Source organism: Hylobates moloch, unplaced genomic scaffold, assembly GCF_009828535.3.
Source record: "Hylobates moloch isolate HMO894 unplaced genomic scaffold, HMol_V3 SCAFFOLD_3, whole genome shotgun sequence".
In the NCBI taxonomy this organism is placed as follows: domain Eukaryota; kingdom Metazoa; phylum Chordata; class Mammalia; order Primates; family Hylobatidae; genus Hylobates; species Hylobates moloch.
In genome coordinates this window covers 93,839,709-93,866,238 of record NW_026652278.1, presented here as the reverse complement: position 1 = coordinate 93,866,238, position 26,530 = coordinate 93,839,709, and the positions used below count along the sequence as shown (strand labels likewise).

At 36.4% G+C, this 26,530-nt stretch overlaps 2 protein-coding genes across 8 annotated transcripts in view; one reads left to right on the top strand and one right to left on the bottom strand.

The window, feature by feature from the left end:
* ARHGAP12 (Rho GTPase activating protein 12) overlaps window positions 1-26,530 on the bottom strand; it is a 130,796-nt gene that overhangs the window by 31,293 nt on the left and 72,973 nt on the right. For 2 of the 7 annotated variants that reach the window (XM_032143953.2, XM_032143964.2), the window contains exons 5-9: window positions 22,611-22,751; window positions 21,069-21,149; window positions 11,978-12,103; window positions 3,558-3,632; window positions 3,226-3,240 (exon numbers count right to left, since the gene is read on the bottom strand). In XM_032143953.2, coding sequence (XP_031999844.1) covers window positions 3,226-3,240; window positions 3,558-3,632; window positions 11,978-12,103; window positions 21,069-21,149; window positions 22,611-22,751 — 438 coding nt within the window. The remainder of the gene's footprint in view (window positions 1-3,225; window positions 3,241-3,557; window positions 3,633-11,977; window positions 12,104-21,068; window positions 21,150-22,610; window positions 22,752-26,530) is intronic. The other 5 variants (XM_032143973.2, XM_032143989.2, XM_032143979.2 and 2 more) reach the window with 5 other exon arrangements.
* Window positions 7,425-10,448, top strand: LOC116810415 (sodium/hydrogen exchanger 6). The gene has a single exon (XM_032754883.2). It carries the CDS (start codon window positions 7,429-7,431, stop codon window positions 9,529-9,531), a length of 2,103 nt encoding a protein of 700 aa, XP_032610774.1. The 5' UTR covers window positions 7,425-7,428; the 3' UTR covers window positions 9,532-10,448.

The following is a 26,530-nucleotide window of genomic DNA, read 5'->3' as shown; positions in this document are numbered from 1 at the left end:
AGAAAAATATATTATTGACTTTTAAAAAATGTATATACTGCCTATTTCAAGCAGATTTAAAGGGACTACAAAAAGTAACAATCATTTAAAAATTAGAAGAGAAGAAAAAGTTAACATGTTTAAAATTTATATTAAGGGACAAAATTTTAAATCTGGTTTGATTAAAGGAGATAGATGAGCAATCTGCAGGGATTTTTAAGGTGACATTAGGGAACTAAGAATGATGATGGTATCATTTCCGCTTCTAAATTTGTAGCTTCCTTCTTTCTTATCACTAAGCCTTTATACCAATCAGATTTTAACTCGCAAAGAAAGAGGGAAATATCTCCCTGCAGTAACTGGGTAAGAGTGAGAGAGGCAAGACTATCAGAAGCCATGCAAGCGCAGAGGAGGAACCAGAGGGCAGAGGGAGGGAAGAGACGTCACAGAGGGCAGAAACCTCCATGGGAGGGCACGACAGCATGGACAGAGCATTCAGGAAAAAAGGAATGCCATCTGGTGATGGAAAAACAGAACCACCTCTGGTAGAATTAACACGACGGTTTGTTTTTTTCACCTAAAGGTAAAAAAAGATTGAAACAGAAGAAACATTGGTGAGGCAGTTGCCTGTGATGGCCATCAGAGGGTACTGTGAGTCCGGCATGGTCTAGCGGCTGTCAAACTTCAGAAAATGGATAAATGGGTGATGAAATAATTTGAAAACAGTCCTTGAAACTGCATGTGGAACATTTAAAAATTTTTGTTTCTAGGATTACTTAGGAATTCTCTTTTAACAAAATGAAAATAATGTATAAAAGATCTTTGTGGGAACTGTGCATTACCTACATTTAAAATAGTTTTAAAGGGTTTCCTACTTTTCTAGATGGTCAGATTAAGAGTACTGTAGTAACAGTGCCTTAGATTCCTATGGCAATTCTTGCCAAAACCACCAAAATCATGTTCACTTTTATCGTTATGTAATGTTTATGTACCCAGTACTGTGCAAATAATGCAAAAGATAAGTAGATGCATGTAGTCTCTATCTGTCCTCTATTTAAACTTATTTTAGGAATTTAAAACCTGGTAGGGGCCGGGCGCGGTGGCTCAGGCTTGTAATCCCAGCACTTTGGGAGGCCGAGGCGGGCGGATCACAAGGTCAGGAGATCGAGACCACGGTGAAACCCTGTCTCTACTAAAAATACAAAAAATTAGCCGGGCGTGGTGGCGGGCGCCTATAGTCCCAGCTACTCGGAGAGGCTGAGGCAGGAGAATGGCATGAACCCGGGAGGCGGAGCTTGCAGTGAGCCGAGACTGCGCTACTGTACTCCAGCCTGGGCGATAGAGCGAGACTCCATCTCAAAAAAAAAAAAAAAAACCTGGTAGGGAGACTACAGGTACATATAATAACTTGCACTTATTCAATGCAATTAGTGACTTGAGAGTTCAGATAAAGAAGAGAACATTATTCTGCTACATTAGTCTGAAAAGCTTTCTAGAAGGGTCCATCTTGATGGAGGTATAGGATTTAACCATGTATAGAAAAAGCAAGGCCCACTCTAGGCAGGGGTACTGCCTAAGCCAACATCAGAAGGAAATGTGTACAACCCCTGATTAGTGCCAAAAAGACCAGATTGCACTAGGGAATGGAGAAAGAGTTAGAAAAATGAAACCGTATCTGTGAAAATCTTTACCTCTAAGAAATCTGAAGTATCCTAATAAATAACAGTGTATCATAATTTCATAAACTAGAGAAGCCATAATAAAATTTTGTCTTTTAAAAAGCTTTAAGGTTTCATTTATTTATTCAACAAATATTTACTGAGCAGCTATTATATGGCACTGTGGGAGGTACTGGGGTAATTCTGTTCCTGCTCTAATAAAGCTTTACTCTGTCTGGTGGGGAAGACAGACATTAATAGAGAGTTGGAGGTTCCTATAAGAAATAATGATAAGTTATTTTATGTAATCGAATAATATATAATCAAATATAGGAAGAGTATTATAGGAAAACTTTGCCTAACCTAGAGAATTAGAATAAAATTCTCTGAGGAAATAAAGTTCAAACTAAGCCCTGATGAATAAATAGAAGCTAAGTAGGCAAAGATGTCGGGGGGAATGTTTCAGCATGCAGAGGAAATGACACACGCAAGGACCCTGAGCTGAAAGACAGGCTCCTTTGAGGAACTGAGAGAAGGATGGTGTGGTAGGACAACAAGCAAGAAGGGAAAAGGAAATATGAGATGAGGTGGTGGAGGCACTCAGGAGCCAGAGCATGCACAGCCTTGTCACGCTCATAAGAATTTCAGGGCTTCATTCCACAAGAAAACAGGCTGGGTGTGGTAGCTCACGTCTGTAATCCCAGCACTTTGGGAGGCCAAGGCAGGCATATCACTTGAGGCCAGGAGTTCCAGACCAGCCTGGGCAACAAAGCAAGACCCCTTATCTCCATAAAAATTTTTTAAAAATTAGCTGAGTGGGGCAGGCACAGTGGCTCATGCCTGTAATCCCAGCACTTTGGGAGGCCGAGGTGGGTGGATCACTTGAGGGCAGGAGTTCAAGACCAGCCTGGTCAACACAGTAAAACCCCGTCTCTACTAAAAATACAAAAAATTAGCCAGGTGTTGTGGCACATGCCTGTGATCCCAGCTACTCGGCAGGCTGAGACAGAAGAATCACTTGAACCCGGGAGGTGGAGGCTGCAGTGAGCCGAGATCATGCCATTGCACTCCAGCCTGGGCAACAGAGTTAGGCTCTGTCTCAAAAAAAAAAAAAAAAAAAAAAAAAATTTTAGCAGAGTGTGCTGGTGCATGCCTGTGGTCCCAGCTACTATGGAGGCTGAGAAGGGAGAATCACCTAAGCCTGGTGGGGGAGGGGCAGGTGGTTGAGGCTGCAGTGAGCTATGACGGTTCTACTACACTCCGGCCTGGACAACAGAGCGCAACCATGTCTCTATTTAAAAAGCAATGACAACAAAAAAAAACCCAGAAGCCACTGAAGGGGAATAGCATGATCAACAACAGATAGAAAAGACTGGGAGTGAGTATAAATACAGAAATTAAGTAAAATTTCATCAGAGTTAAGACAGGTATCTTAACAGAAGTCACATGGAGGTTTTCCGGTTTAGGAGAAGTTACAGTTAAGCTATATTATTTCCAATATTCATCTGGCACAGACTTGGCAATATACTTTACAGCATAGAAAATGAAGGTGTCTATGCCTATTAAGAAGGAGAGGATTGCTTCTTACCTTTGGACTGCTGGCCTGAGGAAAAAAAGAGTAAAGTATAATGTCATAGTATTGTCTGGGAATTTTATATTTATTTTTAAAAACAAATATAAGTTCATCACTTAAAAATATGGTATATAATTTAATCATGTAAGATACCATATTTTAAACAAAAGGGGGACTTTTAAATCAGTAAAATCTGATTGTTAAACTTATTTTGATTGTGATTTTTTAGAAAAACCAATGAAATTTAATAGAAGCCCATTTAAACATTACATTAAGAGTAAATTAACTTGCTAAAATTGATTGAAATAACTGGACTACATTATAAGATATACTTCTATCATACTAACTGTATCTTGGTGCTTTGGTGAGGAGGGAGAAGACTCATTTTCAGGAAAGCAGGGTTTTGAGGCAGTTGGAGATTCCTACAAGAAATAAGTAATGAAAAAAGTTACTCTATTTTATATAATTATATTTCTGCCTCCACTCACAGCAGGAGAGCTTAGTAAGAGAGAATGACAAATTTTTTCCTCGTTATTTTCGTTCTATAATTCGGCTCCAAGCTAATAAGGTAATGATTTTAAAACTACAAACGTTATTAAAAGTTTATAAAATATGGCGCTTTTTATAGCAATTATAGTTAAATTTAAATAATGCATATGGAATTACTCAAAAGAAATGATACATGCTGCCTTAAAATCATGATGTTATATCAGTTTGAATTAACCATATTTAAAATAAGTAAAACCTAAACACTTCTGGATAAATATGTTATAATCATGATACTAACTTGCTCTTGGTATGGTAAGTATAAATACCCAGGATTAGGCAAGGTCACAGAAATAACTTGGCAAATGCCAGAATGAGAATTTTAGTCAAAAGCTATATAAGAAATTAAATTGCTATTAGTATTTAAGGTAATTTATAGAAAGCTTTCCAAAAATTAGAAATAAGATATTTTAAATTCAATAAAGAAACTTAAGATTTAAATATTAATAACTCCCCAGAAAAAAAAAAGTTTTAATGTCTAAGCCTACAAGAGCATCATAAGAGCAAACCAATAACGTGTTTTTTTTTAAGCAGTCTGCTTTGTCAATATTAAAACACAGAATATGATTTCTATTACAGATGTTGATACGACTATTCATGGGGGGTAAGACTGAAAAACTTATTTTTGGTAGCAATAGCCCACCTCTACTTAAATTTTCTCCATTTCCTTAGATGTTTTGAATAATTTCAGAAAAAGAGAATTTTTTAAATCATACACCATTACCTATTATTAATTTTTTCTATCAAACCAAAAAGTTCCTTTGAACATTCATCTCCATGTAGGTATCATTCTAGTTTTCTATGTTTATAAAGCTGGAGAAGGTGCTGTCAACCAACCTGGAAATTTGTTTTAAGTAACACTTGCAAAAAACCATTAACTCAACATTTATTCATTTGGAAAAAATGTCTTCGGGTTTACATCCTACACAATTTGTAAATACAGAAACTAGTAGCAGTGAAAGTTTACATGGAAGCCCTTGAAGGGACAAGTTTATAAATCAAACAAACAAGGCACTACTAATGGAGAAAATATTAAAATCACATTGAATAAAAAACTTCAAAAAAACTTAAGATCCAAATCTCACTTAAGTATTTTTTTCTGACAACTTCAGATCAATTTTTGATTCCTAAGACTGTCTGATAGTAAAACAGTGTGAGAAAGATGGAAGATCTGATGATCCATAAAGTAGAAAATAAGTAACTGAATAAAATGATAATTATATTTTTCATAGCACATTCAGTCCCACAGAAATAAAAACCAGAGTAATAATGTATGTACAATTATAACTATTATAAACAAGAAATAATTTTACATGTATACATTTTATCTATATTTAGATATATGCATATAAACATACATCTTACACATCTATGAATAGTTTTAGTAAAAACAGAAAAAAAAGGCAGAAACAGATGCATTCACACATACACACACACAGACATACATACACCTACCCTTCCAAGGTTATCTGTAAACTGAATTAGGACCTATGTGATCACAACAACATTTGCTATACAATAATAGATGGTCCTTGACTTATGATTGTTCAACTTTAAGGTGATGGGAAAGTGATAGGCATTCACTAGAAAACATACTTGAAATTTTGATCTTTTCCTGGGCTAACAATATTCAATATGACACTCTCTCATGATGCTGCACAGAGCCATCTAGCCCCAGCTTCCAGTCAGCCACCTGATTACCAGGGTAAACAGATTACAAAGGTAAATAATTGATATTCTACAGTGTACCATGTTACTGAATGATTTTGCCCAACTGTAGGTTAATGTAAATGTTCAGAGCACATTTAAGGTAGACTAGGCTAAGCCATGATGTACAGTGGGTTAGGTGTATTACATGCATTTCACCTTGTGGTATTTTCAATTAATGGTATTTTCAACTTATGTGGGTTTACTGGGATATAACCTCAACCTAAGTTGCAGAGCATCTGTATTAGGTTGCTGTGATTACAATTCAGGTTATACACACTTCATCCCTTATCACATATTAGCTAGTTTGTTCTGGTAGTCAGTCCCTTTTTCAAAACCTAAAAAACTGCCTTATTTTAAGAGACTTATGCATCTGTTTGCAAAGGGTAAGGTGGGGGGTAAAAAAGACATTTCTACCAAAAATAAGTAAATCTCTAATCGCAAAAAAATCATATTCTTGCTACTCTGGGACAATGAGATGAAAGCATGCAAGTTATTTAAAGCAACAGATTGAAAATTAATTTTAAAAAATGAATTGAGAAATTAAAAAGGAGTAAGATTGTTTGACATTTTATGATGTCAAAAATAAAGAAAAAGGAGCAAGAAATTTTAAGCATAAATTATCAAAATAGTCATCCTATTTGTTCCTGTATGAAGAGGCGGTAGAGTTGGTTCAACAATGGTTTGCCTTAGAACAGTATATATGGTATTTGGGAGATTCCTATTTATCCTGAATTGTAATCTGGTTCTTGGTTGAGTGAATTTTTCCTATTAGAAATCTCTAGGTATTTTTCTTACCTAGATTAATCTCAACACTAATATATTTTTCAAGCATATCTTCAATAGCACAGACTCCAGAATGTCATTCCTTTAATGTGGTCTCTATATTCAACACAAGATCCTTACAAAATAGAAACTAGAAACTGGTCTGTTACTTTCATTGTTTTCTATTAGTCCATCTTATACACATGTATGAAGGCTGTTTCTAACACTGCACCTTTAAATTCAACAAAGACCAATTTTATAGTAACTTGTAGTACCAAAATATTATGCTTGTTTTGACCGACCAATTGAGATTATTTATAAAGGAATTTAGGACTGAAAGTATCCAAACATAATGAAATATGCCATAGGGATAGTTAATTCTGTTTTCACGAACACACCTAAAAATTACAGAAAAACTGTTAATCATGCTACAAGAAGCCTGATGATTTAAAAAAACCTTTACATTTCAAAATCAATATACCTAATATTCTGCAAATTCATACTAACAAATCAATATACCTAATATTCTGCAAATTTATACTAACTTCCCAACTTATCCCCAAAATGAAGCCACACTGTGAATAAGTAACCTCTAAAGTGTTTAAAACATCCATTCTAATGTTTGCATTAAAATTCACCCTTTTTTGAAACAGAGAACATTACTTCTCAGATTGATAAAAGAAGTGCTTTCTGCAGAGAGCATTTAGAGAAACAAAGGGAATAGAATTCCAATACTACCTGGGATGAGGAAAATTAATTAAATGTCTTCCCTATGAAACCTTCTAGAGACTGAAGACAAAGGATAACAGAATGTGACTTTAAAATAAGATAAGCAAGAAAAATCTGTCACCTACTAGGATCAAATGTATCAAGGTACACACATCAGTAAGCCACAGATAAGTCAGTCTGTTGTGCAAAAACCAAAACCCTCAAAACCAAAACCTACTTCATGACAAACTGATGCTAAATACATAAAAATGTAGTCACTAAAGTATGCAATTTGGTAAAAGAAAAAATAATGTAGTAACATTTCAACATACATGCAGATCAAAAGCTTAAATTAGTTCAAAAGAAATCAAATGTTTTAGCAAAGAATATTTACTAAATACATAAAATATTAGTACGAATAGTTACAATTCACGGTACAATATAATGCAAAGAACTTGGCCGGTGAGGTAGGGGCGGGAGGCGGGGGGAGACATGGCTCGGCGCGGCTGGCGGCGGGCACCCCTCCGCCGTGGCGTCAGCAGCAGTCCCCGAGCCCGCAGGCTCATGCGGCCCCTTTGGTTGCTCCTCGCAGTGGGCGTCTTTGACTGGGCAGGGGCTTCGGACGGCGGCGGAGAGGCTAGAGCCATGGACGAGGAGATCATGTCCGAGAAGCAAGCCGAGGAGAGCCACCGGCAGGACAGCGCCAACCTCCTCATCTTCATCCTGCTGCTCACCCTGACTATCCTCACGATCTGGCTCTTCAAGCACCACCGGGCCCGCTTCCTGCACGAAACCGGCCTGGCTATGATTTATGGTCTTTTGGTGGGCCTTGTGCTTCGGTATGGCATTCACGTTCTGAGTGATGTAAATAATGTGACCCTGAGCTGTGAAGTGCAGTCAAGTCCAACTACCTTACTGGTAAATGTTAGTGGAAAATTTTATGAGTATACGCTGAAAGGAGAGATTAGTTCACATGAACTCAATAATGTTCAAGATAATGAAATGCTTAGAAAGGTTACTTTTGATCCAGAAGTATTTTTCAACATATTACTTCCTCCTATCATATTTTATGCAGGTTATAGCCTGAAAAGGAGACATTTTTTTCGAAATCTTGGGTCTATCCTAGCATACGCTTTTCTTGGAACAGCAATTTCTTGTTTCGTTATTGGGTCAATAATGTATGGCTGTGTAACGCTGATGAAGGTGACGGGACAACTTGCAGGAGATTTTTACTTTACAGATTGCCTACTGTTTGGTGCCATTGTATCAGCAACTGATCCAGTGACTGTTCTTGCTATATTCCACGAGCTTCAAGTTGATGTTGAACTCTATGCACTTCTTTTTGGTGAAAGTGTCCTCAATGATGCTGTTGCCATAGTGCTGTCCTCCTCAATAGTGGCATACCAGCCAGCTGGAGACAACAGTCACACCTTTGATGTCACAGCGATGTTCAAGTCTATTGGGATCTTCCTTGGAATCTTCAGTGGATCTTTTGCGATGGGTGCTGCTACTGGAGTGGTGACAGCTTTAGTGACAAAGTTCACCAAATTACGGGAGTTCCAGTTGTTGGAGACAGGCCTATTCTTCTTGATGTCCTGGAGTACCTTCCTCTTGGCTGAAGCATGGGGCTTCACAGGTGTGGTTGCAGTATTGTTTTGTGGCATCACACAAGCACATTATACATATAATAATTTGTCCACGGAGTCTCAGCATAGAACTAAACAGTTGTTTGAGCTTCTCAATTTCTTGGCAGAGAATTTCATCTTCTCCTACATGGGGCTGACACTGTTCACCTTCCAGAACCATGTCTTTAACCCAACATTTGTAGTAGGAGCATTTGTTGCTATTTTCTTGGGAAGAGCTGCCAATATTTACCCCTTGTCCCTCTTACTTAATTTGGGTAGAAGAAGTAAGATTGGATCAAATTTTCAACATATGATGATGTTTGCTGGCCTTCGTGGTGCAATGGCATTTGCCTTGGCCATTCGAGATACTGCCACTTATGCACGGCAAATGATGTTCAGCACCATGCTTCTGATTGTGTTTTTTACCGTGTGGGTATTTGGTGGTGGCACCACTGCAATGCTGTCATGCTTGCATATCAGGGTTGGTGTTGATTCAGACCAAGAACACTTGGGTGTTCCTGAAAATGAAAGGAGAACTACCAAAGCAGAGAGTGCTTGGCTTTTCCGGATGTGGTACAACTTTGATCATAACTATCTGAAGCCTCTGCTGACTCACAGCAGGCCTCCGCTGACAACAACACTCCCTGCCTGCTGTGGACCCATCGCCAGGTGCCTCACCAGCCCCCAGGCTTACGAAAACCAGGAACAGTTGAAAGATGATGATTCTGATCTTATTCTCAATGATGGTGATATCAGTTTGACATATGGAGATTCTACTGTGAACACTGAATCAGCCACATCCAGCGCCCCAAGGAGATTTATGGGAAACAGTTCTGAAGATGCCTTGGATCGGGAGCTTGCATTTGGGGACCATGAACTGCTCATTCGAGGAACACGCCTGGTTCTTCCAATGGATGATTCTGAACCCCCGCTAAATTTGTTAGATAATACGAGACACGGTCCAGCCTAAGCTTACTAATACTCACTTAGTGATTTGTAAAATTTGCACATGTGATTGTGAAGAAATTTGTACTACCTAAAAGTCCCAGTGCATGTCTCTGAATGTTTAAGCTATATAAATGCTATTTATATGGCGTAGAAAGAATATAAATATCCTGTACATGGCAGATTGTGAACAAACTATATTCCTTTAAGTTTTCCTGGTTGCACTCTGTAGACTGGATCTGTTTTAGGAAGTTACTTTTACAGTGATGTTGTGTGTTCTGTTAGTTTACGTCTCAGTTAAAGTAAAAAAAGTGACGGATTTTCTCTTTCTTAAACTTACCTGACACTTAACCAGAGTACCAAGTTCTCGTGCTGTGAATTAATTTTTTTGTGTGCTAGGGGAGGGAGAGTGAGGAGGGAGTGTTATTTCCTTGGGAACCTAGGGAGGAGAGGTTCCTTTGTTGGGAAACTTTTGTTGATAGCTGCTGCCTTTGTCCTGACCGTTTTCTTTCCCTTTTCTCTGGTGGCCTGTTGTGGTGCAACGAGCTGATGGCATTTGATCTTGCCCCATTCAGGTTGGGGAGTGAAGTGTGAGGACCCTTTTCCCCTGCTTGCTGTGAAAGCACAGATTCATTGACTACAGTACACTGTTGTTCAGAAAAGAAGGCTGCAAATGATTTCTGAGATGTTATGTCTTTTCTTCCAGACCAAGACCATAGATGGAGTCGCATCTAGCCGGCTTAACCAAAGTACAGGTGTATATAGTTCAGGGCACTTGATTTAGATTTGGAGGGGCTGGGATGGGCAGAGAGCAAGAGGTGAGTAAAGAGAATGGTGGTTTCAGAGATCTCTCTTCCCAAATGTGTAAATATTCTATACCAGATAAGTTTAAGAGATTTAATTGCTGCTTAATTTTTGATTATGTACTTTATCTGTATAGCAAGCTTTTTGTCGTCAGAAGTTTTTATATCGATTTAAATTGCTGCTCTTTAGCAGCCAAACAGGAGCAAAATGTAAAATTTTTGAACTTACTGTGTCTAATCATCATTTGTTAGTCTGTAGTTAATGTCAACAGTTAATTTATGAACCCACGATCGTTTCACACTGCACCAGTCAGTCATAAGAGAAATCGAATATTCTGGAGCATTGATTGCAGCAAGGTGGCTCCTTTGTGTGCAGCAGGTGTAGTAGTCTTCATTTTCATGGTACTTTTTAATATTAATTACCTAAGCTGCCATGCATTTTTTTTTTAGTTTTCAAGGAAGAGCACAGAACAATTTCTCATTTCATATTTGGAGTATGAAAGTAGATTCTATTTTGTAATGCTGATAATACCTAAAGGTGCATTGAATGCTTGGAAGAATGCTTTCTGATGTTGATTTTGACCTGTTCACGATTCAGAAGAAAAACAAACTTTTTTGGATTTTTTTTCCCTCAGGTCTGAGTAGCATTGCCTTAAATCTTACCCAGTTAGAACATTGATTTATTTACATGATGTTCAGATTTTCCAGTGAAAAATACCCTTCCGAACAAAACATGTACTTACTCTCCAAAAGGCATCTGTGCTATTGCAAACACTCCTTGAGATTTTAAGGGAATTCTAATGTTGTACCCTTTCGTGGCAGCTTTGACTGTTGGCATAGCCATTTGTTACGTAGTGGTAGCGACTTTCCTGCTATGCAGGAATCCCTCCCATGAAGTGTATGTTTTACATGATGTGTGCCTCTTCACGCAGTAAATAGTTTCTTGTTAATGTATGTTTGAGGAGTTTGAAAGTCAGTGTCATTTACCCACAAAGTTATTAAAGTTGTAAAAGGTTATACAATAATTTAACAACTACCCTTTTTATTCTGTCGGGTTACTGACCTCACTTTATGTAAATACTTCGCATGACAAATTCAGTAACTCGTCTATTTCAGCATGCGTAAGACTTTTCACTAGGGAAACTGATAAAGCTTGAGTCAACTAAATCTGCCTTCATACTTTATCAAGGGGAACCAAGCCTGCTGTGCTTACATCAGCATCTGAAAGACTTTCCTCTCCTCTAATCTGTGTACACATCTCCAAGCAAGGAAGAAAAAACAAACTCTGCTCAGACGTCTATGAAACACCTGAATGAACTTTGATGAAGTACAGTCTGAGTTACCATCATGCACAAGTAGAACTGCTCTTGGACTTGTTTTCCTGTTGTTTGTGGAACCTACGCGTTTGAATGACTTGAACGTTGCATCTTTTAAAGTTTTTTTTAAGGTTTCTTGGTATTTATCCTAGTTGTCCGTGTTTGGCAATGTGCTGTTAAAGTAATAGACTTTTAATCTTTATGTATTTTTTGTTTTCTCTGGAGTACTTGGACAGATGTTATAGTGGTTTCTTTTAGGAAAATCTGTCATTAAAAAAGTTATAGCCTTGCAAATAAAAAAAAAAAAAAAAAAAAAAAAAAAAGAACTTGCCAAAAATCTCAACAGTCCTACCTTGTCATTAGTGTCCAATACAATGGTGCTGTGTCTCCACTTTGTTAATACTATTGGTTCTTGCAGCCGCCTGTCCAGGCTCCTACTTTTAATTATTTCTCTTTGCTGCTGGGATGAAGCATTATACTAAAACAAAGCAAAGCAAAAAACACAAAAAACACTTCATAAACAATAGAAACAAAGTGGAATCTAAACATCTTGGCTCCAAGTAACAAAGACTGTTAGGCAAAGTTCATTACATGACATTTCCATAAATTTTCTAGCCTCAGTTTTCTCATCTTTAACCAGAACTGTGGCACAATTGAGAAGATCACAGACTCTGGTGTTACAGAGACCAAGGTAGTGTTATCTTTGGTAAAATATTTAATCTCCCTCAGTCTAAGTTTTGTCAACTGTAAAATAGATACAACAGAAATACCTCATTCATGGAGTTGCTATAAAGATCAAAGTATTAAAGAAGAAAGTATTAAAAGAGTAGTACATTATCAATAAATATTAACTACCATAATTTATAAAATAAAATCAAATTAATTTTTCTACTTCTATCTCTTCTACTAAAATCTAAAATAAGCATTATTTTAAAAACCTAAACCAAAAATTAAATTCAAAATGAACTAGTAAGTTCTTTACATATTCTGGATTCTAAACCTTTCTAGGCTATGTGAGTTGAAGATGTCTTTTCCTAGTCTGTAGCCCATCTTCTCCCTTTGATTACATCTTCTACAAAGAGAAGGTGTTTTGTTTAATTTTAATGTAGTCATATCTGTCAATCTTTCCTTTTATAATAGGCTTCTGAGTCTTGTTCAAGAAATCTTTCCTACTCTGCAGACAAAGATATTCTTTGATATATCTTTCCACAGTCTTTAAAGTTTTACTTGTTATATTTATATCTTTAATCTAACTGAAATTAATCATTAAGCATGAAGTGAGGTCAAGATCTACATTTATTTTCATTTTTATCATGTGAAAACCAATAATCTTAGTAACATTCTTACTTAGTCCATGCTTACCCCATTGATTTGTTTTCTTTTTAGTTGTTGTTGCAGCATCTCAGATGACACAAACCAATGTTTGTTTGTTTGTTTGTTGAGACAGGGTCCCTCTCTGTCACCCAGGCTGGAGCACAGTGGCATGATCAGAGCTCACTGCAACCTTGAACTCCTGGGCTCAAGAGATGTTCCTGCCCCAGCCATTTGAGTAGCTGGGACTACAAGCACTGGCATGCCAGCACACTTGGCTTTTTTTTTTTTTGTAGAGCCAAAGTCTCCCTAACCCCACTGATTTGTAATGCCACGTCTGAGCTTTCTACATGTGCCCTTACTATCCCAACTTAATTACCATAGCAGGAACTCTACCTCTCCTGTCCCCTACCCACCAACTACTCCCTGTTCAGGAATATTTTGACTCTTTATGGATATCTGTTTGCAAATATAAATTTTAGGTTCCATTCCCAAAAAAAGTGAGGGAAGGGATATTAAATGGAAATGCATTGGACTTGTAGATTAATTTGGACATTGTTATAAAATTCAGCCTCCCAATCCAAGATCATCACGGTATGCTACACCATTTATTTGGGTCTTCCTTTATTCTGCTCTGAAATTTTCTTTATTAAAATCTTACAGACCTTTAATAAACCTGTTCTTAGTTACAACTCTTGTTGCTACTGCTGCTAATGTAAATAGTATCTTCACTGCAATCACATTTTCAAACTCACTTTTTACTAGACAAATGGGTAGTTTCATGTTAATCTCGTATCTAGCAACTTTGCTGAACTCTCATCAGTTTTAAGTTTATAGGTTCTCTTGGGATTTTCTAATAATAATAATAATTTTTAAAAAACCAATTGCATCTCTTCCTTTTTAATTCCATTATTTCTTTCCTTTTCTTAATTGCTGAATAGAAGCGTTGATAGAAATGTTCTAGTCTAGTCCCTAACTCTAATGGGAAAGCTTCTGTAATCTCACCATGAAGTATGAGATTTACTGCAGATTATTTAATAGACAACCTTTAGCAAATGTGTCATTGTTAAGAAAGTGATTTTCATCTGGGCTCTGTGGCTCATGCCTGTAATCCCAACACTTTGGGAGGCTCAGATGGGTGGATCACCTGAGGTCAGGAATTTGAGACCAGCCTGGCCAACATGGTAAAAGCCTGTCTCTACTAAAAATACAAAAATTAGCCACGTTTGGTGGCGCATGCCTATAGGCCTAGCTACTCAAGAGGCAGAGGCACAAGAATAGCTTGAATTTGGGAGGCGGAAGCTGCAGCGAACCGAGATTTTGCCACTGCACTCCAGCTTGGGTGACAGAATGATAGTCTGTCTCAAAAAAATAAAGAAAGAAAGAATAGTGATTTCCTTATAGAAGCATATTCTTGGATCACAGTGGTTTTATATCCATTTTGCAAATCTTTTAACAGGTGTGTTTGAGCATTTACATTTAATGTGATTATTTATAATGTTAGGATTTAAGTCTGGCATTTTATCATTAATTGTCTGTTTCTCCTTTCCTACCTTCCTGTGGACTACTTGACCAATTTTTACTATTATATTTTAATATAGCTACAGTTTCTTGAGCCTCTCGTTACACTTTTTTAGTGCTTGCTCTAGGGATTACAATATATGTAATTTATCAGTCTACTAGTATCAACATTTTACTACTTCAAGTGGAATACAGAAACCCTACCAAAAATTACATCCCTTTACTCACTCACTCTTTATGAAACAGTTGTCTTAAATATCACTACTGTATATCAGGACTACTTCAGAAATGTTATAATTTTTGTTTCAAATGTCAAAGACAATTTTAAACACCCAGGACAAAAGTCTCCTCAGATATTCACCCTTTCTGTTGTTCTTTATTCATTCCTGATATTCCAAGTTTTCTAATCACTTCCCTTCTGTTTGAAAGACTTCCTACAGCAACTCTTTGAAAGCAAGACTGCTGGAGATAAATCTCTTAGTTTAGTTTTATTCTGAAAATGTGCTTATATTACTTCCATTCCTGAAGGATATTTTTGCTGAGTGCAGAAGGGTTCACGGTTCTTTTCTTCTAGCATTTGAAAAATGTTATGCCACTTCTTTCTGGCTTCCATGGCTTCTGATAAGGCACTCACTTCATTCAAATTATTATCCTAAAGGTAATGTGTTGTTTCACTGAAGGGCTTTCAAGACTTTGAGGGGGAGGGAGGGTCTTTAGTTTTCAGAAATTTTGATTACAATGAGCCTGGATATGGATTTCTTTGAGTTTATCTTATCTGGTGTTTATTCAGCTTCTTGAATCTGTTGGTTTGTCTTTTGCCAAATTGGGGGCATTTTCAAACACTACTTCTTCAAAGTATCTTTCTGCCTCACACTCTTTCCTTTCTCCTTCTGGAACTTCAATGAAAGGAAGGTTAGCTCTTTTGTATTTTCCCACAGGTCTCTGAGGGCACTGTTCTTTTTTTTTGGAAATCTATTGTCTCTCCATTGTTCAGATTAAATAATTTCTATAACCTATCTTCGAGATCATGGATTCTCTTCTCTTTTACCTCCATTCCATTATTGAGCCATCCAGTACTTGATTTTTGGCTCTAGGATTTCCCTTTGGTTTTTCTGTATATCTTCTATTTCTTTGCTGAGACTTCCAACCTCTTCACTTATCTCAAGTGTGTTTATAATCGCTTGCTGTAGCACTTTTATGACAGCTGACTTAAAATCCTATGGGATAATTCATTCATCCCTGTCATCTTGGTGTGTCACCAACCTACTGATTGTCTTTTCTCATCCAAGTTTAGATTTTCCTGGTTCTTACTATGACAAGTAATTCTAGGTTGTATTTGGATGTTTTGAGTACTATAAGACTTTGGTTTCTATTTAAACATATTTTAGCAGATTGTGAACTCCGGCCTGCTTTTATGGCCCGTAGTTCAAATGTCAATTTCATTTTAAAAATCTTTTCATTGCTGTTCTGATCTGCCCTGTTTGTGTGCTACGCAGAGGCCAGTCTGAAACCTGGGCAGTACTCCACACCATGTTTCAGTTCTCAAAGCTTTTGCTATGTTAATTCTGGTTGTTTTCATGCGTACGCCACTGCGACTAGTGTCTAGGAACTTATACACAGTTTAGAAATCCCTTTCTCTGGTCCCTTCCTCTCCATAATCCTCTTCCCACACTCTGCTTGGGATAGGGTGGGGTGCTGCCTTGTTGCTGTTGTCTATTTAGTGCATAGGGAGGATGAATCACAGGGTTCCTTGCATGCACTGTGGGTCTAGTCAACAGGGCTCCACCCCACAGTCTCCACAGTGCCCAGGCAGGGAGGGGGGAGAGTGCTCTTTCAATAGTGCTGGTTAGGGATGGCTGACTGGGCTTCATAACATGTTCTGCACAGCACATCATGCAGAAGGATAGGCTTTTGTGGTGTTCACTTGGAACAGAGTAGGTATAATAAACAGAGACAGTATGTTTTACTTGGCTTAAAATGTTGATCATGTATTACCACAGATTTCTGGGTTGGCTAAAAACTGTCTGATCTAGAAGGGCTCATCTGCACAAGTCTGTCTCTCATCCCCCTCCTGAGACTGGGAGGCTAGCGTGGGCACATTCTTCTCGTGGCAATGGCAGAGGCGCAAGAGCAAGCCCTGACTACAAGCCCATTTCAATACTCTCCTTGTGTCATATTTGTTCACATCCCAGTGAAAGCAAGTCACACAGCTGAACTCAGTTAATGACAGGACAATTTGGGAGGCCACCACAAAGGTACACAACAAAGAACCTAATACTAGAGTAAGAATGGATCCAGTGGTGCCATCTACTGCAGTAGGTGATCTGTCCTTTCCCCCTGGGACGGCTTTTAAGATTGTCTCCTGGGTTCTGCAGACCCAGCAAAATTTGTTGACATGTTGATTTATTTTTATTTATCCTTGACAGTATTCAAAGCATATTTTCTAAAGACTCATGTCTTCCTTCAATTTTAGGAAATTCCTAGAAAGTATATTTTCAAATATTGTTTCAAAACCATTCCTCCATTCTCTTCTTTTGGAATTCCTAATATATGAATATAGAAAACTTTCGACTCATCCTCCATTTTTCTTAACTATGCTTTCATACTTGTTAGCTTTCTGTCCCTGTCTAAAGTTTATGCTACTGACTGCATTTTTTATTTGAATAACTATGTTTTTCATCTTGAAGATTTCTAATTTATTCATCGTATTTACCTATTCATGTATGTTTTTATTTTTCCTAATTTCTTGTTCTTTTTAAATGAAAGCCTTCATTTAATTCTGATCATCCACAGCATAATTTTAAGCCTTTATTAAATTATTAAGAACATTACTTTCGGCTGGGCGCAGTGGCTCACACCTTTAATCCCAGCACTCTGGGAGGCCGAGGTGGGCAGATCACAAGGTCAGGAGTTCGAGACTAGTCTGACCAACATGGTGAAACCCCATCTCTACTAAAAATACAAAAATTAGCCAGGTGTGGTGGTGCACACTTGTAGTCCCAGTTACTCTGGAAGCTGAGGCAGGAGAATCGCTTGAACCTGGGAGGCAGAGGTTGCAGTGAGCTGAGATCGCGCCACTGTACTCCAGCCTGGGTGACAGAGCAAGACTCCGTCTTTAAAAAAAAAAAAAAAAAAGACATTACTTTCATCTGGAGTGAATACCATGTTCTGATTCTTCTTATGTCTATGATAATAGCATTGGATTTCTTCACACATTTTATTTGAAATATTGAACAGCAGACTCCATTTTGAGTGGGGAATGTTTTGTTTTCTCTCTCTTCATTTACTCTCCTTTATTTCTTTCTCTCAATCCTCCTTCCTGTCTAATAGTTTTGTGGTTCCCTTCCCCTACACCTAACCCAGAGTGTTTGTATTTATGTATACATTCTTTTTTACTCAGCTGTCATATGAACATGTTTCTTCTTTCCAAACTTACAACAAAAATTTTTAGGGTAAAGACCATATCCTATGTATTTGCATTTATCACAACATACTACATAATGCTGAACACCAAAGATGTGTTCAGAAAATAGTAATTAAACTAAATTTTAATATCTGCATGGGGGTTACAAGCTTGACAGATATATCTGAGACTTACTAGTAAGTATTAAGTTGCTTACAGTGCAGAATGTAACCTGAAGTTGTCTTTATCATGCAGTAACAATCTATGAAATAGTGACTCTACAGCATTTTTCCTTATTTCCTCATTTCCACTGTATTTAATTCAAACTTCTTCTCCATATCTAATTTAATTGAGAGTTAAAGAAACTGTGAAGACCTTCTGACACTTTATGCTAAGCAGCAAACGGCAGCAGAAAATGAAATAGTATCCCAAAACTGAGGATTCAATGCTGGTCACAATCAGTACCCATTTCCACTGCTGTAAAATACCCTTTGAGGTCTTGATATTATTCAGTCTCTTGCCTCTCCTCTTTTTTTCATTAAAGGCATCTCTGAAAGTAAATAGGTTTCCTAATGCAGCCTATAGTTCTTCTGACCAAGGAAATTATAGAATTGAGTTATAAAGAAACCCAACAGGAATATTTAGCTACCAGTTAAGGCTCCAAATTGTTCCTGATATTAGGCCGCCCTGGGACTCTCTCCCTTCAAAGGACCCTGACCTGGGACAAATCACTCAAAAGCAGCCTTGTGACTGATGTCATTACTCCAGGGAATCAGAAACCACTATGAAGAAACATACAGCAGATGATTCCTCCAAAAACTCAACTGGTATTTGAGGTACTGTTAAGAGCTACAATTCAAATCTGTCAAGCGGAACAAAAAATTTAATATGTTTATTTAATTATTATATTAATAAAATATTAGTCTTCTATAACCTAAATCGTTTTCAGTGAACTAAACTTTGAGCAGATTTTTCTTCTGGTTCCTTCAAGTGGAAATCAGAGCTCGTATTTTATAAGCATAACCCTTATTAGAACAGCCTAACAGAACCAATCCCTGTTATATATAGTTTTCAATACTGAGTAATTACATCCCTCAAAACAATACTCTTTCCCCAACATATAAGTTATTACATATTTTGGCCATCATGATCCATAAAATTCTTCTTTCTAAATTAATCACTAAATTTTTTTTTTATAAATGGTACCAATTTTGAAGAGTAGTATCTGAGGTATTCTATTACTTCTTCCCAGCACATTAATAAAATAAATTGCTTATCTTATTATGTTTATCTCCTTTCCCCTAAAAGTTGGTAACAGTCGTACTAAGCTTGAGGAATCATTTTCCCACTTAAAAGTTTTATTGGAAGACAATGAAATATTTGGAAAATAAAATGGTGGGTTATTTAACTTTTATAAAACTTAACTTTAAAAAACTGTTGCTAGAGTATCACAACTGCTAAGCTATGGTTCTTCAGAGTTCTGAGTGCTTGGCACAACTTCAAAGTTTCAAGGATAAATAAGGTTTTATCTTCAGAATCACAGTCTAAAAGTATAAATTAATAATAATGAAAAATATCCACAAATGTTTTATTGAATTGTGTTTCATAATTTTAAAGAGTAATGAGATAAAACATTCAACCCTGAAATATGTGATTTGTGGCACTTTTCGATAGACTTTTTATTTGGATCTTTTTCATTCATGGTATTTTATGATTGATGAAGTAAAAACACAATGTGATAATAGTAGTATCTTCTTAACTCTTTTTATACAGGAGCTCTTATAATTAAAATATAAAAATTATCTTCACTAACACTAATATGTTAAGCTGAAAAATAGTATTTTTTAAAACAATCCTATTGTATAAATGTAAATTTTAATATGACTCCTAATTTAGAAAGTGTAATTAATTTAAACAATAAAGTAGTTTAAAATATGGAATAGTTTTTCCCGTTGAGCTGAGCAAACAAAGTAAGTACCTATGTACGTAAAACGTGAGATAAAGGATCAAAAAATGCTTATCTGAAGATGTGACAAGTTTTTTAAACTACAAGAAAATTCTGAGGCTATGCTTCATCAACAAATTAATCAAAGGTACCAGTATTTCCTTTATCTATCTCCTCATCCCCCACACCCATGAACTTTTCCATTATGGCCACCTACACATTGTTCCATGAGATTACAAAATTGTAAAAGCTGTCAGTTACAGTGGAGCTCTCTTCTGCTACTTGGTCAACTCAGACTCAAAAAGGTATTCTTAAAAATCAATTACAGGATATGTATTTCATTTTCATCCTACCCATATCAAGCCTTAGAATTTCATAAGATAATTAAAGGCCAGATAGCATTCACATAAAGAAGAAAGCACTATTAACATTAGTTTACTAGATTAGCGTTTCCCAACTTGTAGTCAATGTAGTAACATCTAGTGATTTTTTCTATATCCATGTTTCATTTATACTATTAATGTTCTTCTTTAAATTGACTTACTTTGGGGAAAAGACAAATTTGAAAAACTAAAGTATATGTAACAACTGACACCACATATTTGTCTGCTAATTACAGCTGTTTTCTAGAACATTAAAATAATGCACCAATTAAAATTCAAATGTTTGCTCACATATCACTTAAAATTATCTCAAGCACCAATAGCGATGTGCATACGGCCACTTTGAAACCTACCACCTTAGATAAACTCAGCCCTGGTACACTTGTCTGGAAACGAGATGTACAGCTAAATCCTAGGACATCTTATCACATGTTGCCTATATCTCAGCCAATGAGTGGCTCAATCATACACACCATTTACATAAGAGGATAAACTTGAATACTGAGTTACTTTTCTTTCTCTCAAAAAATGATTAAATATAACACCAACTTTATGTAGAAAAATCAATATACTCAACACAACTAGATATAAGATGGCATTATTGGTATTGAAGAGAATTCTTATTTCCAAGAATAAGGAAAGGCCAATTTCAAGTTAACCCAAAAGATATTCTGAATAGCAACAATCAGTATCACATAGTGACGATACCTGTACATCTTAGAAAACTTACACTACTCACAGTATTCACAGTGAATTCTGAAAAAATTATTCTACTTTGTAAAAGTAGAATAAAGATCTTAAAATAAATCTGCTGAAACCATCTCCAGATATTACTTCATCTACTATTTTTAAATAGAAATTCAGTGTCAAGGTTTATTACCTTTGGCAATTCCCATTCTGACCGAGATCCGTCTGCACTGTAGTAATATTGTCTACCTTGATCATCAACATGCTTGAGCCACTATAAAAACAGAACAGGTGTTTTTTATTAAATTTAAATAAAAGTGAGTTTAAGCTACTACTATCAGAGATACTAGATTTAATTCTTATGAATTTTATTCTACTTGATCAAGAACATTGCAACAAAAAATTCTTTTTTTTTTTTTTTTTGAGAGCCCAGGCTGGAGTGCAATGGCGCCATCTTGGCTCACCACAACCTCCACCTCCCAGGTTCAAGCAGTTCAAGCAATTCTCCCGCACCAGCCTCCCGAGAAGTTGGGATTACAGGCATGTGCCACCACGCCTGGCTAATTTTGTGTTTTTAGTAGAGATGGGGTTTCTCCATGTTGGTCAGGCTGGTATCGAAATCCTGACCTCAGGTGATCTGCCTGCCTCGGCCTCCCAAAGTGCTGGGATTATAGGCATGAGCCACCGCGCCCAGCCTGCAACAAAAATTTCTAACTAATTCTACTGAAAGCCTTGCATTTTAAGTTTGGTAAGAATAAATATACTCATTATTAAATATGGCTTTATTTGCTCTCTCTATCCTCCAATGTCTGGCTAGCTGCTCAACCACCACTTAACAAGCAACATATAACATAAAGATAGTTGTACATATTCACTGGAACACAGGTACACTCACATTCTCAAAACAGGTTTGAGAAATTGACAAAAGAGAAATGTTTTTCAATTAAATGTACAACTAAACTATTTAAAGCCTCATTTCATGCAGACCTTTAGGAATTAACTTCCTATGGCCAAACACAATAAAATTTAAATAACAGCAACAACAGAACATCATGCAATAAAACACAGGGAATATGAGGGAAAAAAAGACTACATATTGCTAATACAAACACACGATCTTGAGTATGAAATAAATGAAAAAACTGCTTCCGTACGTTCTAATGTCAAATAATTGAGGCAGGAAAGAGGGATAAAAGCCTAGCCCCATTTATTCCCAAGCATATCTTCTCTGAACATGTACAACCCACCAGTTGCTTTCTCAAATGATACCAGATGCAATACACACACAAAATGTCAATATTCATTTCCAAACAAATCATAAAATACTAGATTGATGGTTTTTGTTTTACATAAATTTGATTGTAATAGAAAAAGGAGAATAGGCAGTGAGGCGATGTATGATAATGGCACAGACAGAAAACCATTCCAAAAAACTATTCCCTCAGAAAAATATAAAGAAATATGCCTGTTGAAGAAATCTAAACAAATGATATTCAACAGGTGTACTCTTAAAAGTCTTCCATGAGTATCAAGAGCATAAAAATTACTATCATCCTTAGCAGTTTAAAACAATCAGTAGTTACACTGAGTTTTCATATTGTGAATTGGCATGATTATAAAGTTACAATGAAGAACATTTCCATGAGTTTTTTTTTTAAATACTAAAACTGCAGTACACAACTATTTTATGAGAGAATTCTGCCAAAAAACACTAGATGAGAAAAAAAGAATGTACCTTTTCATTAGTATAGTCACTGGTATATAAGGTATGCCCACGTTCATCCAACTCTTCTGACCAACCCCTTGGAGGAGAACCACACTGACTATCTGACTGGCTGTAAGAAGTGCTGTAGTAGTTTTCTTCGGATGAAAGAAGCTACAAATAGTCAGAAACACAAGGATTTTTCTTTTTTCAATATAAATATGAATTGGTTGAAAATCTAATAAATCGATTTTACTTGACTATAAGTGTGAAGATATCTTAAACATATCTGAATATTTGATTTTGAAAATAAATTTATAAGTCTTTAAATGGTACATTGTAAGAGGTGAGGTAAAATTAATAGTGGTTATTATATCACATTAGTGCAGCCCTAGAAAAATTCACCACAATAAAACTGAAAACAATGTTTTCAGACTAAGGAGACCTCAAATGTTACTTAATGCTGCTTTCGTGCTGAAATCAAGTTTAAAAATGAGAGGAGTAGGTGTGTGTACACATATCTGTGTGTAAACAATGGAGGAGATGAGGGAACTTCATTAGACTGAGCTCCTTCTCATGTACCACAAGCATATAGCCACATGCAAGGCAAACAACCCTGCTCAATAAATATATCTCGGACTATTTTTCTATAATTTGTGTTATAATTTATTGATAAATTTTCCTAACTCATTCAATCAAATGCTTGTTAAAGACTACTGGAAACTAAACTTCAAAACAAGAAAAAATAACATTGAGCAAATTCAAACACAATACAGAGAGACATAAAAAATTCTGTATGAAAATAATATAGGGTCCAGGAACGGTGGCTCACATCTGTAATCCCAGCACTTTGGGAGGCCAAGGCCAGAGGATCATTTGAGTACAGGAGTTCAAAACCAGCTTGGGCAACATAGTGAGACCTCATCTCCATTTTTTATTCAAAAGAAGGAAGAGGAGGAGGAGGAGGAGGATGGGGAGGGGGAGGGGGAGGGGATAGGGGAAGGAAAGGGGAAGGGGGAGTAAGGGAGGGGGAGGAAATGGGGGGGCGAAAAGGAGAGGAGGGGAGGGGGAGGAAGGGAGGGGGAGAAGGGGAGGGGAAGGAGAGGGGGAGGAGAAAATAAGATAATACGAGTACACGTGATATGATAAACTGCAGACACATGAGAGAAGCGAATTAGAAGACTGGGAAAATTTAGAAACTTTTGATGCCTACTGACAAGAGGCACCATAATATGACTAAATGGCAATTTGCTTTCTGCACTTAAAAGTCATTCATTTAAAAATCATTTATTAGGTTAGCACTCATGTGCAAATGACCCTTCCTATCACCTCTAGGTAAAATAGTTTCGGCAAGTAAAACTTACTTATTCAGACTATATTTTCTATCATCATAATTTGGTCTGAAACACTGAGATAGGTAGATTCTCAAGATTGTAGTTAAAGACACTAAGAGCCTAATATTAGTATGTTCACAAAAACATAGCTTTACAGAAGCACTGCATAAAGTGAATTATATATGTTATACAACAGAAACATTTTTTAAACATTGAAAACCCAATTCAAAAATCAGGAGTTTATTTTTATTTAACTGAGGCAACTTAAAATGCAAGCTCAGATGAGAACAGTGCAGTAAAACTTTTAGAAACAGAAAAAGGGCAATTGAATTAGTAAAATTAAGAAACAAAATCACAGAATCAATTTTTCAAAGATATGACTTTCCAGCTAACAAGATTCTCATAATTTTCCAAATTTTGCACAGTAAATATGATGTTCTCTTCTACCATGAAAAGAAACCTCCAATATCTTCATGTGTTTTATATTATACTACAGAACCAGGCTTTAAGATCTGAATATCTTCCACTGGAAAATAGTTGTTTAATGGCAGTTAAGTAAAAGTTAAGATTATTTTTGGCAAGCATTCTATAGATGTTAACTATTCTATACCTAGTAACTCCATTCAAAGCTGTAACCAATTCAGTAACTTTGGGATGTATTCTGCAGCAAATGTATCCTAGCACAAATATGAGGGGGCTATGGTAGATGTTCCATTTATAGAAGAATGGCAGGTAAGTATCCCAATTGATCATCTGAACAGGAACAGTTGAAAATGTTACATAAAATGTTTTTTTTTAAATAATCTATGAACAAAAGGTTAATTAAGAAATACTTAGAGGTCAAAAGCTAAGTGGAAACAAGAATCAAGAGAGTCAAGCAGAAGAAAAAAGACCAGCTTTCTTCTTGAAGGCATTTGCCAGACCCCAAACTAAAATGCTAGATTTCAAGACCACGCAGGAGTGTTAGAGAACTGAACTCAGGATTACCAAAAGCAGGAAGTCTAAAAGGCTATTCTACAATACAGAGCTGGGAACGCCAAAGAATTATACCCACAAATTATAGGTGAACCATTAACAAATTTTGCTCCTTTATTCCACACTAGGAAAATCACAGAAATTTATCCGAATAATTGGGGAAAATAAGGGGAACCTCTAGCCACAAGAGTCTTCATGAAATCCAAATTACTATTAATACTACCTGGGTGGCTTGTAAAAACTAAAGCTAAAGATGTACTTTGAAATAATCATAGTTTCTCTAGGCATCCATCAGAAGAGACTCACCTCTGAAGGAACCCACCTTCAATCCCAGCATTAAAGACTTCCTGCTTATGAATTTCCAAGAACTATAACCTCACATTAAAACAGATACACTCTCAAAACACCCTGAGTAAGAGTCAGCAGAAAAACAGTATAATCAGACTCTCTAAAACTTTATATATAGAAATTAACAAAAAATAGAAAACAAGACTAGAGATACAACAAATAAATGCAACATATAATCTTCACTGGATCCTTCATTGCAGGAAAAAAAACTATAAGGAATATTACTTGACAACTGAGAAACAATGAATATTAGCCATGTATGAAATAACATCCTAATATTATATGATAAATGTATTGTGGTTTTGCTGGAACATGTCCTTATACTCAGGAAATAAAACATATTATCTGCTTCAAATCATTCATATGCACACGTGTGTATGTGTTTGGGCAGGTAAAGGGAGAGAAAGAAATAAAGCAAACGTGGCAAAATTTTAACCATTGCTAAATCTAGATGAATGGTACATGGCATATAATGTTCACTGTACTGTTCTTTTAAATTTTTGAAGGTTTAAAACTTTTCAAAGTAGTGATATCGGGAAACTCCCCTAAACAAATAAAAAAATACTTTTTTACAATTCAAGGATTGACTTAACATCAAATGAAGGTATAGACAAAGAGAAAAATACCAAATAGAAGCTGGATCTTGAAATACTGAAAATGAGGCACAGAGAGACATGGATGAACAGCGTAAGATTAAACATTCATCTAATCAAGGTTCTAGAATAAGAAGAAAGAGAATATGGGGGCGAGCCAATATTCAGATACAGCTAAGAATTTTCCAGAATTGATCAAAGACAGGACTCCTCAAATTCGGAAATCCCAACAAAGCCCTTGCAGAAAATAAAAATACCTTTACCCAGCTACATCACAGTAAAAATATAGACACATGATCTTTAAAGCTGCCAACAAAAAGAGACAAACTACGCTTAAAGAAAAGACAGTCAGATTGACATCTGAATTTTCAGCATCGATAATGGAAGCCGGAAAATATGAGAATAAAATCTTCAATGAACAAGGAAAAAAACAAACAAGTAAACAGTCAGCTTAGAATTATATACCCATGTTCTTCAAAAGTAAAAGTAAAATAAATTTTCAGACAAAAACTAAGATTCTACTACTAACAGACCCTCATGAAGGAATTTAAAAGCATGTACTTATGGCTGGGCACAGTGGCTCATGCCTGTAATCCCAGCACTTCAGGAGGCCAAGGTGGGAGGATCATTTCAGCCCAGGAGTTCAAGACCAGCCTGGTCAACACAGTGACACCCCATAGCTACAAAAAAATTAAAAAATTAG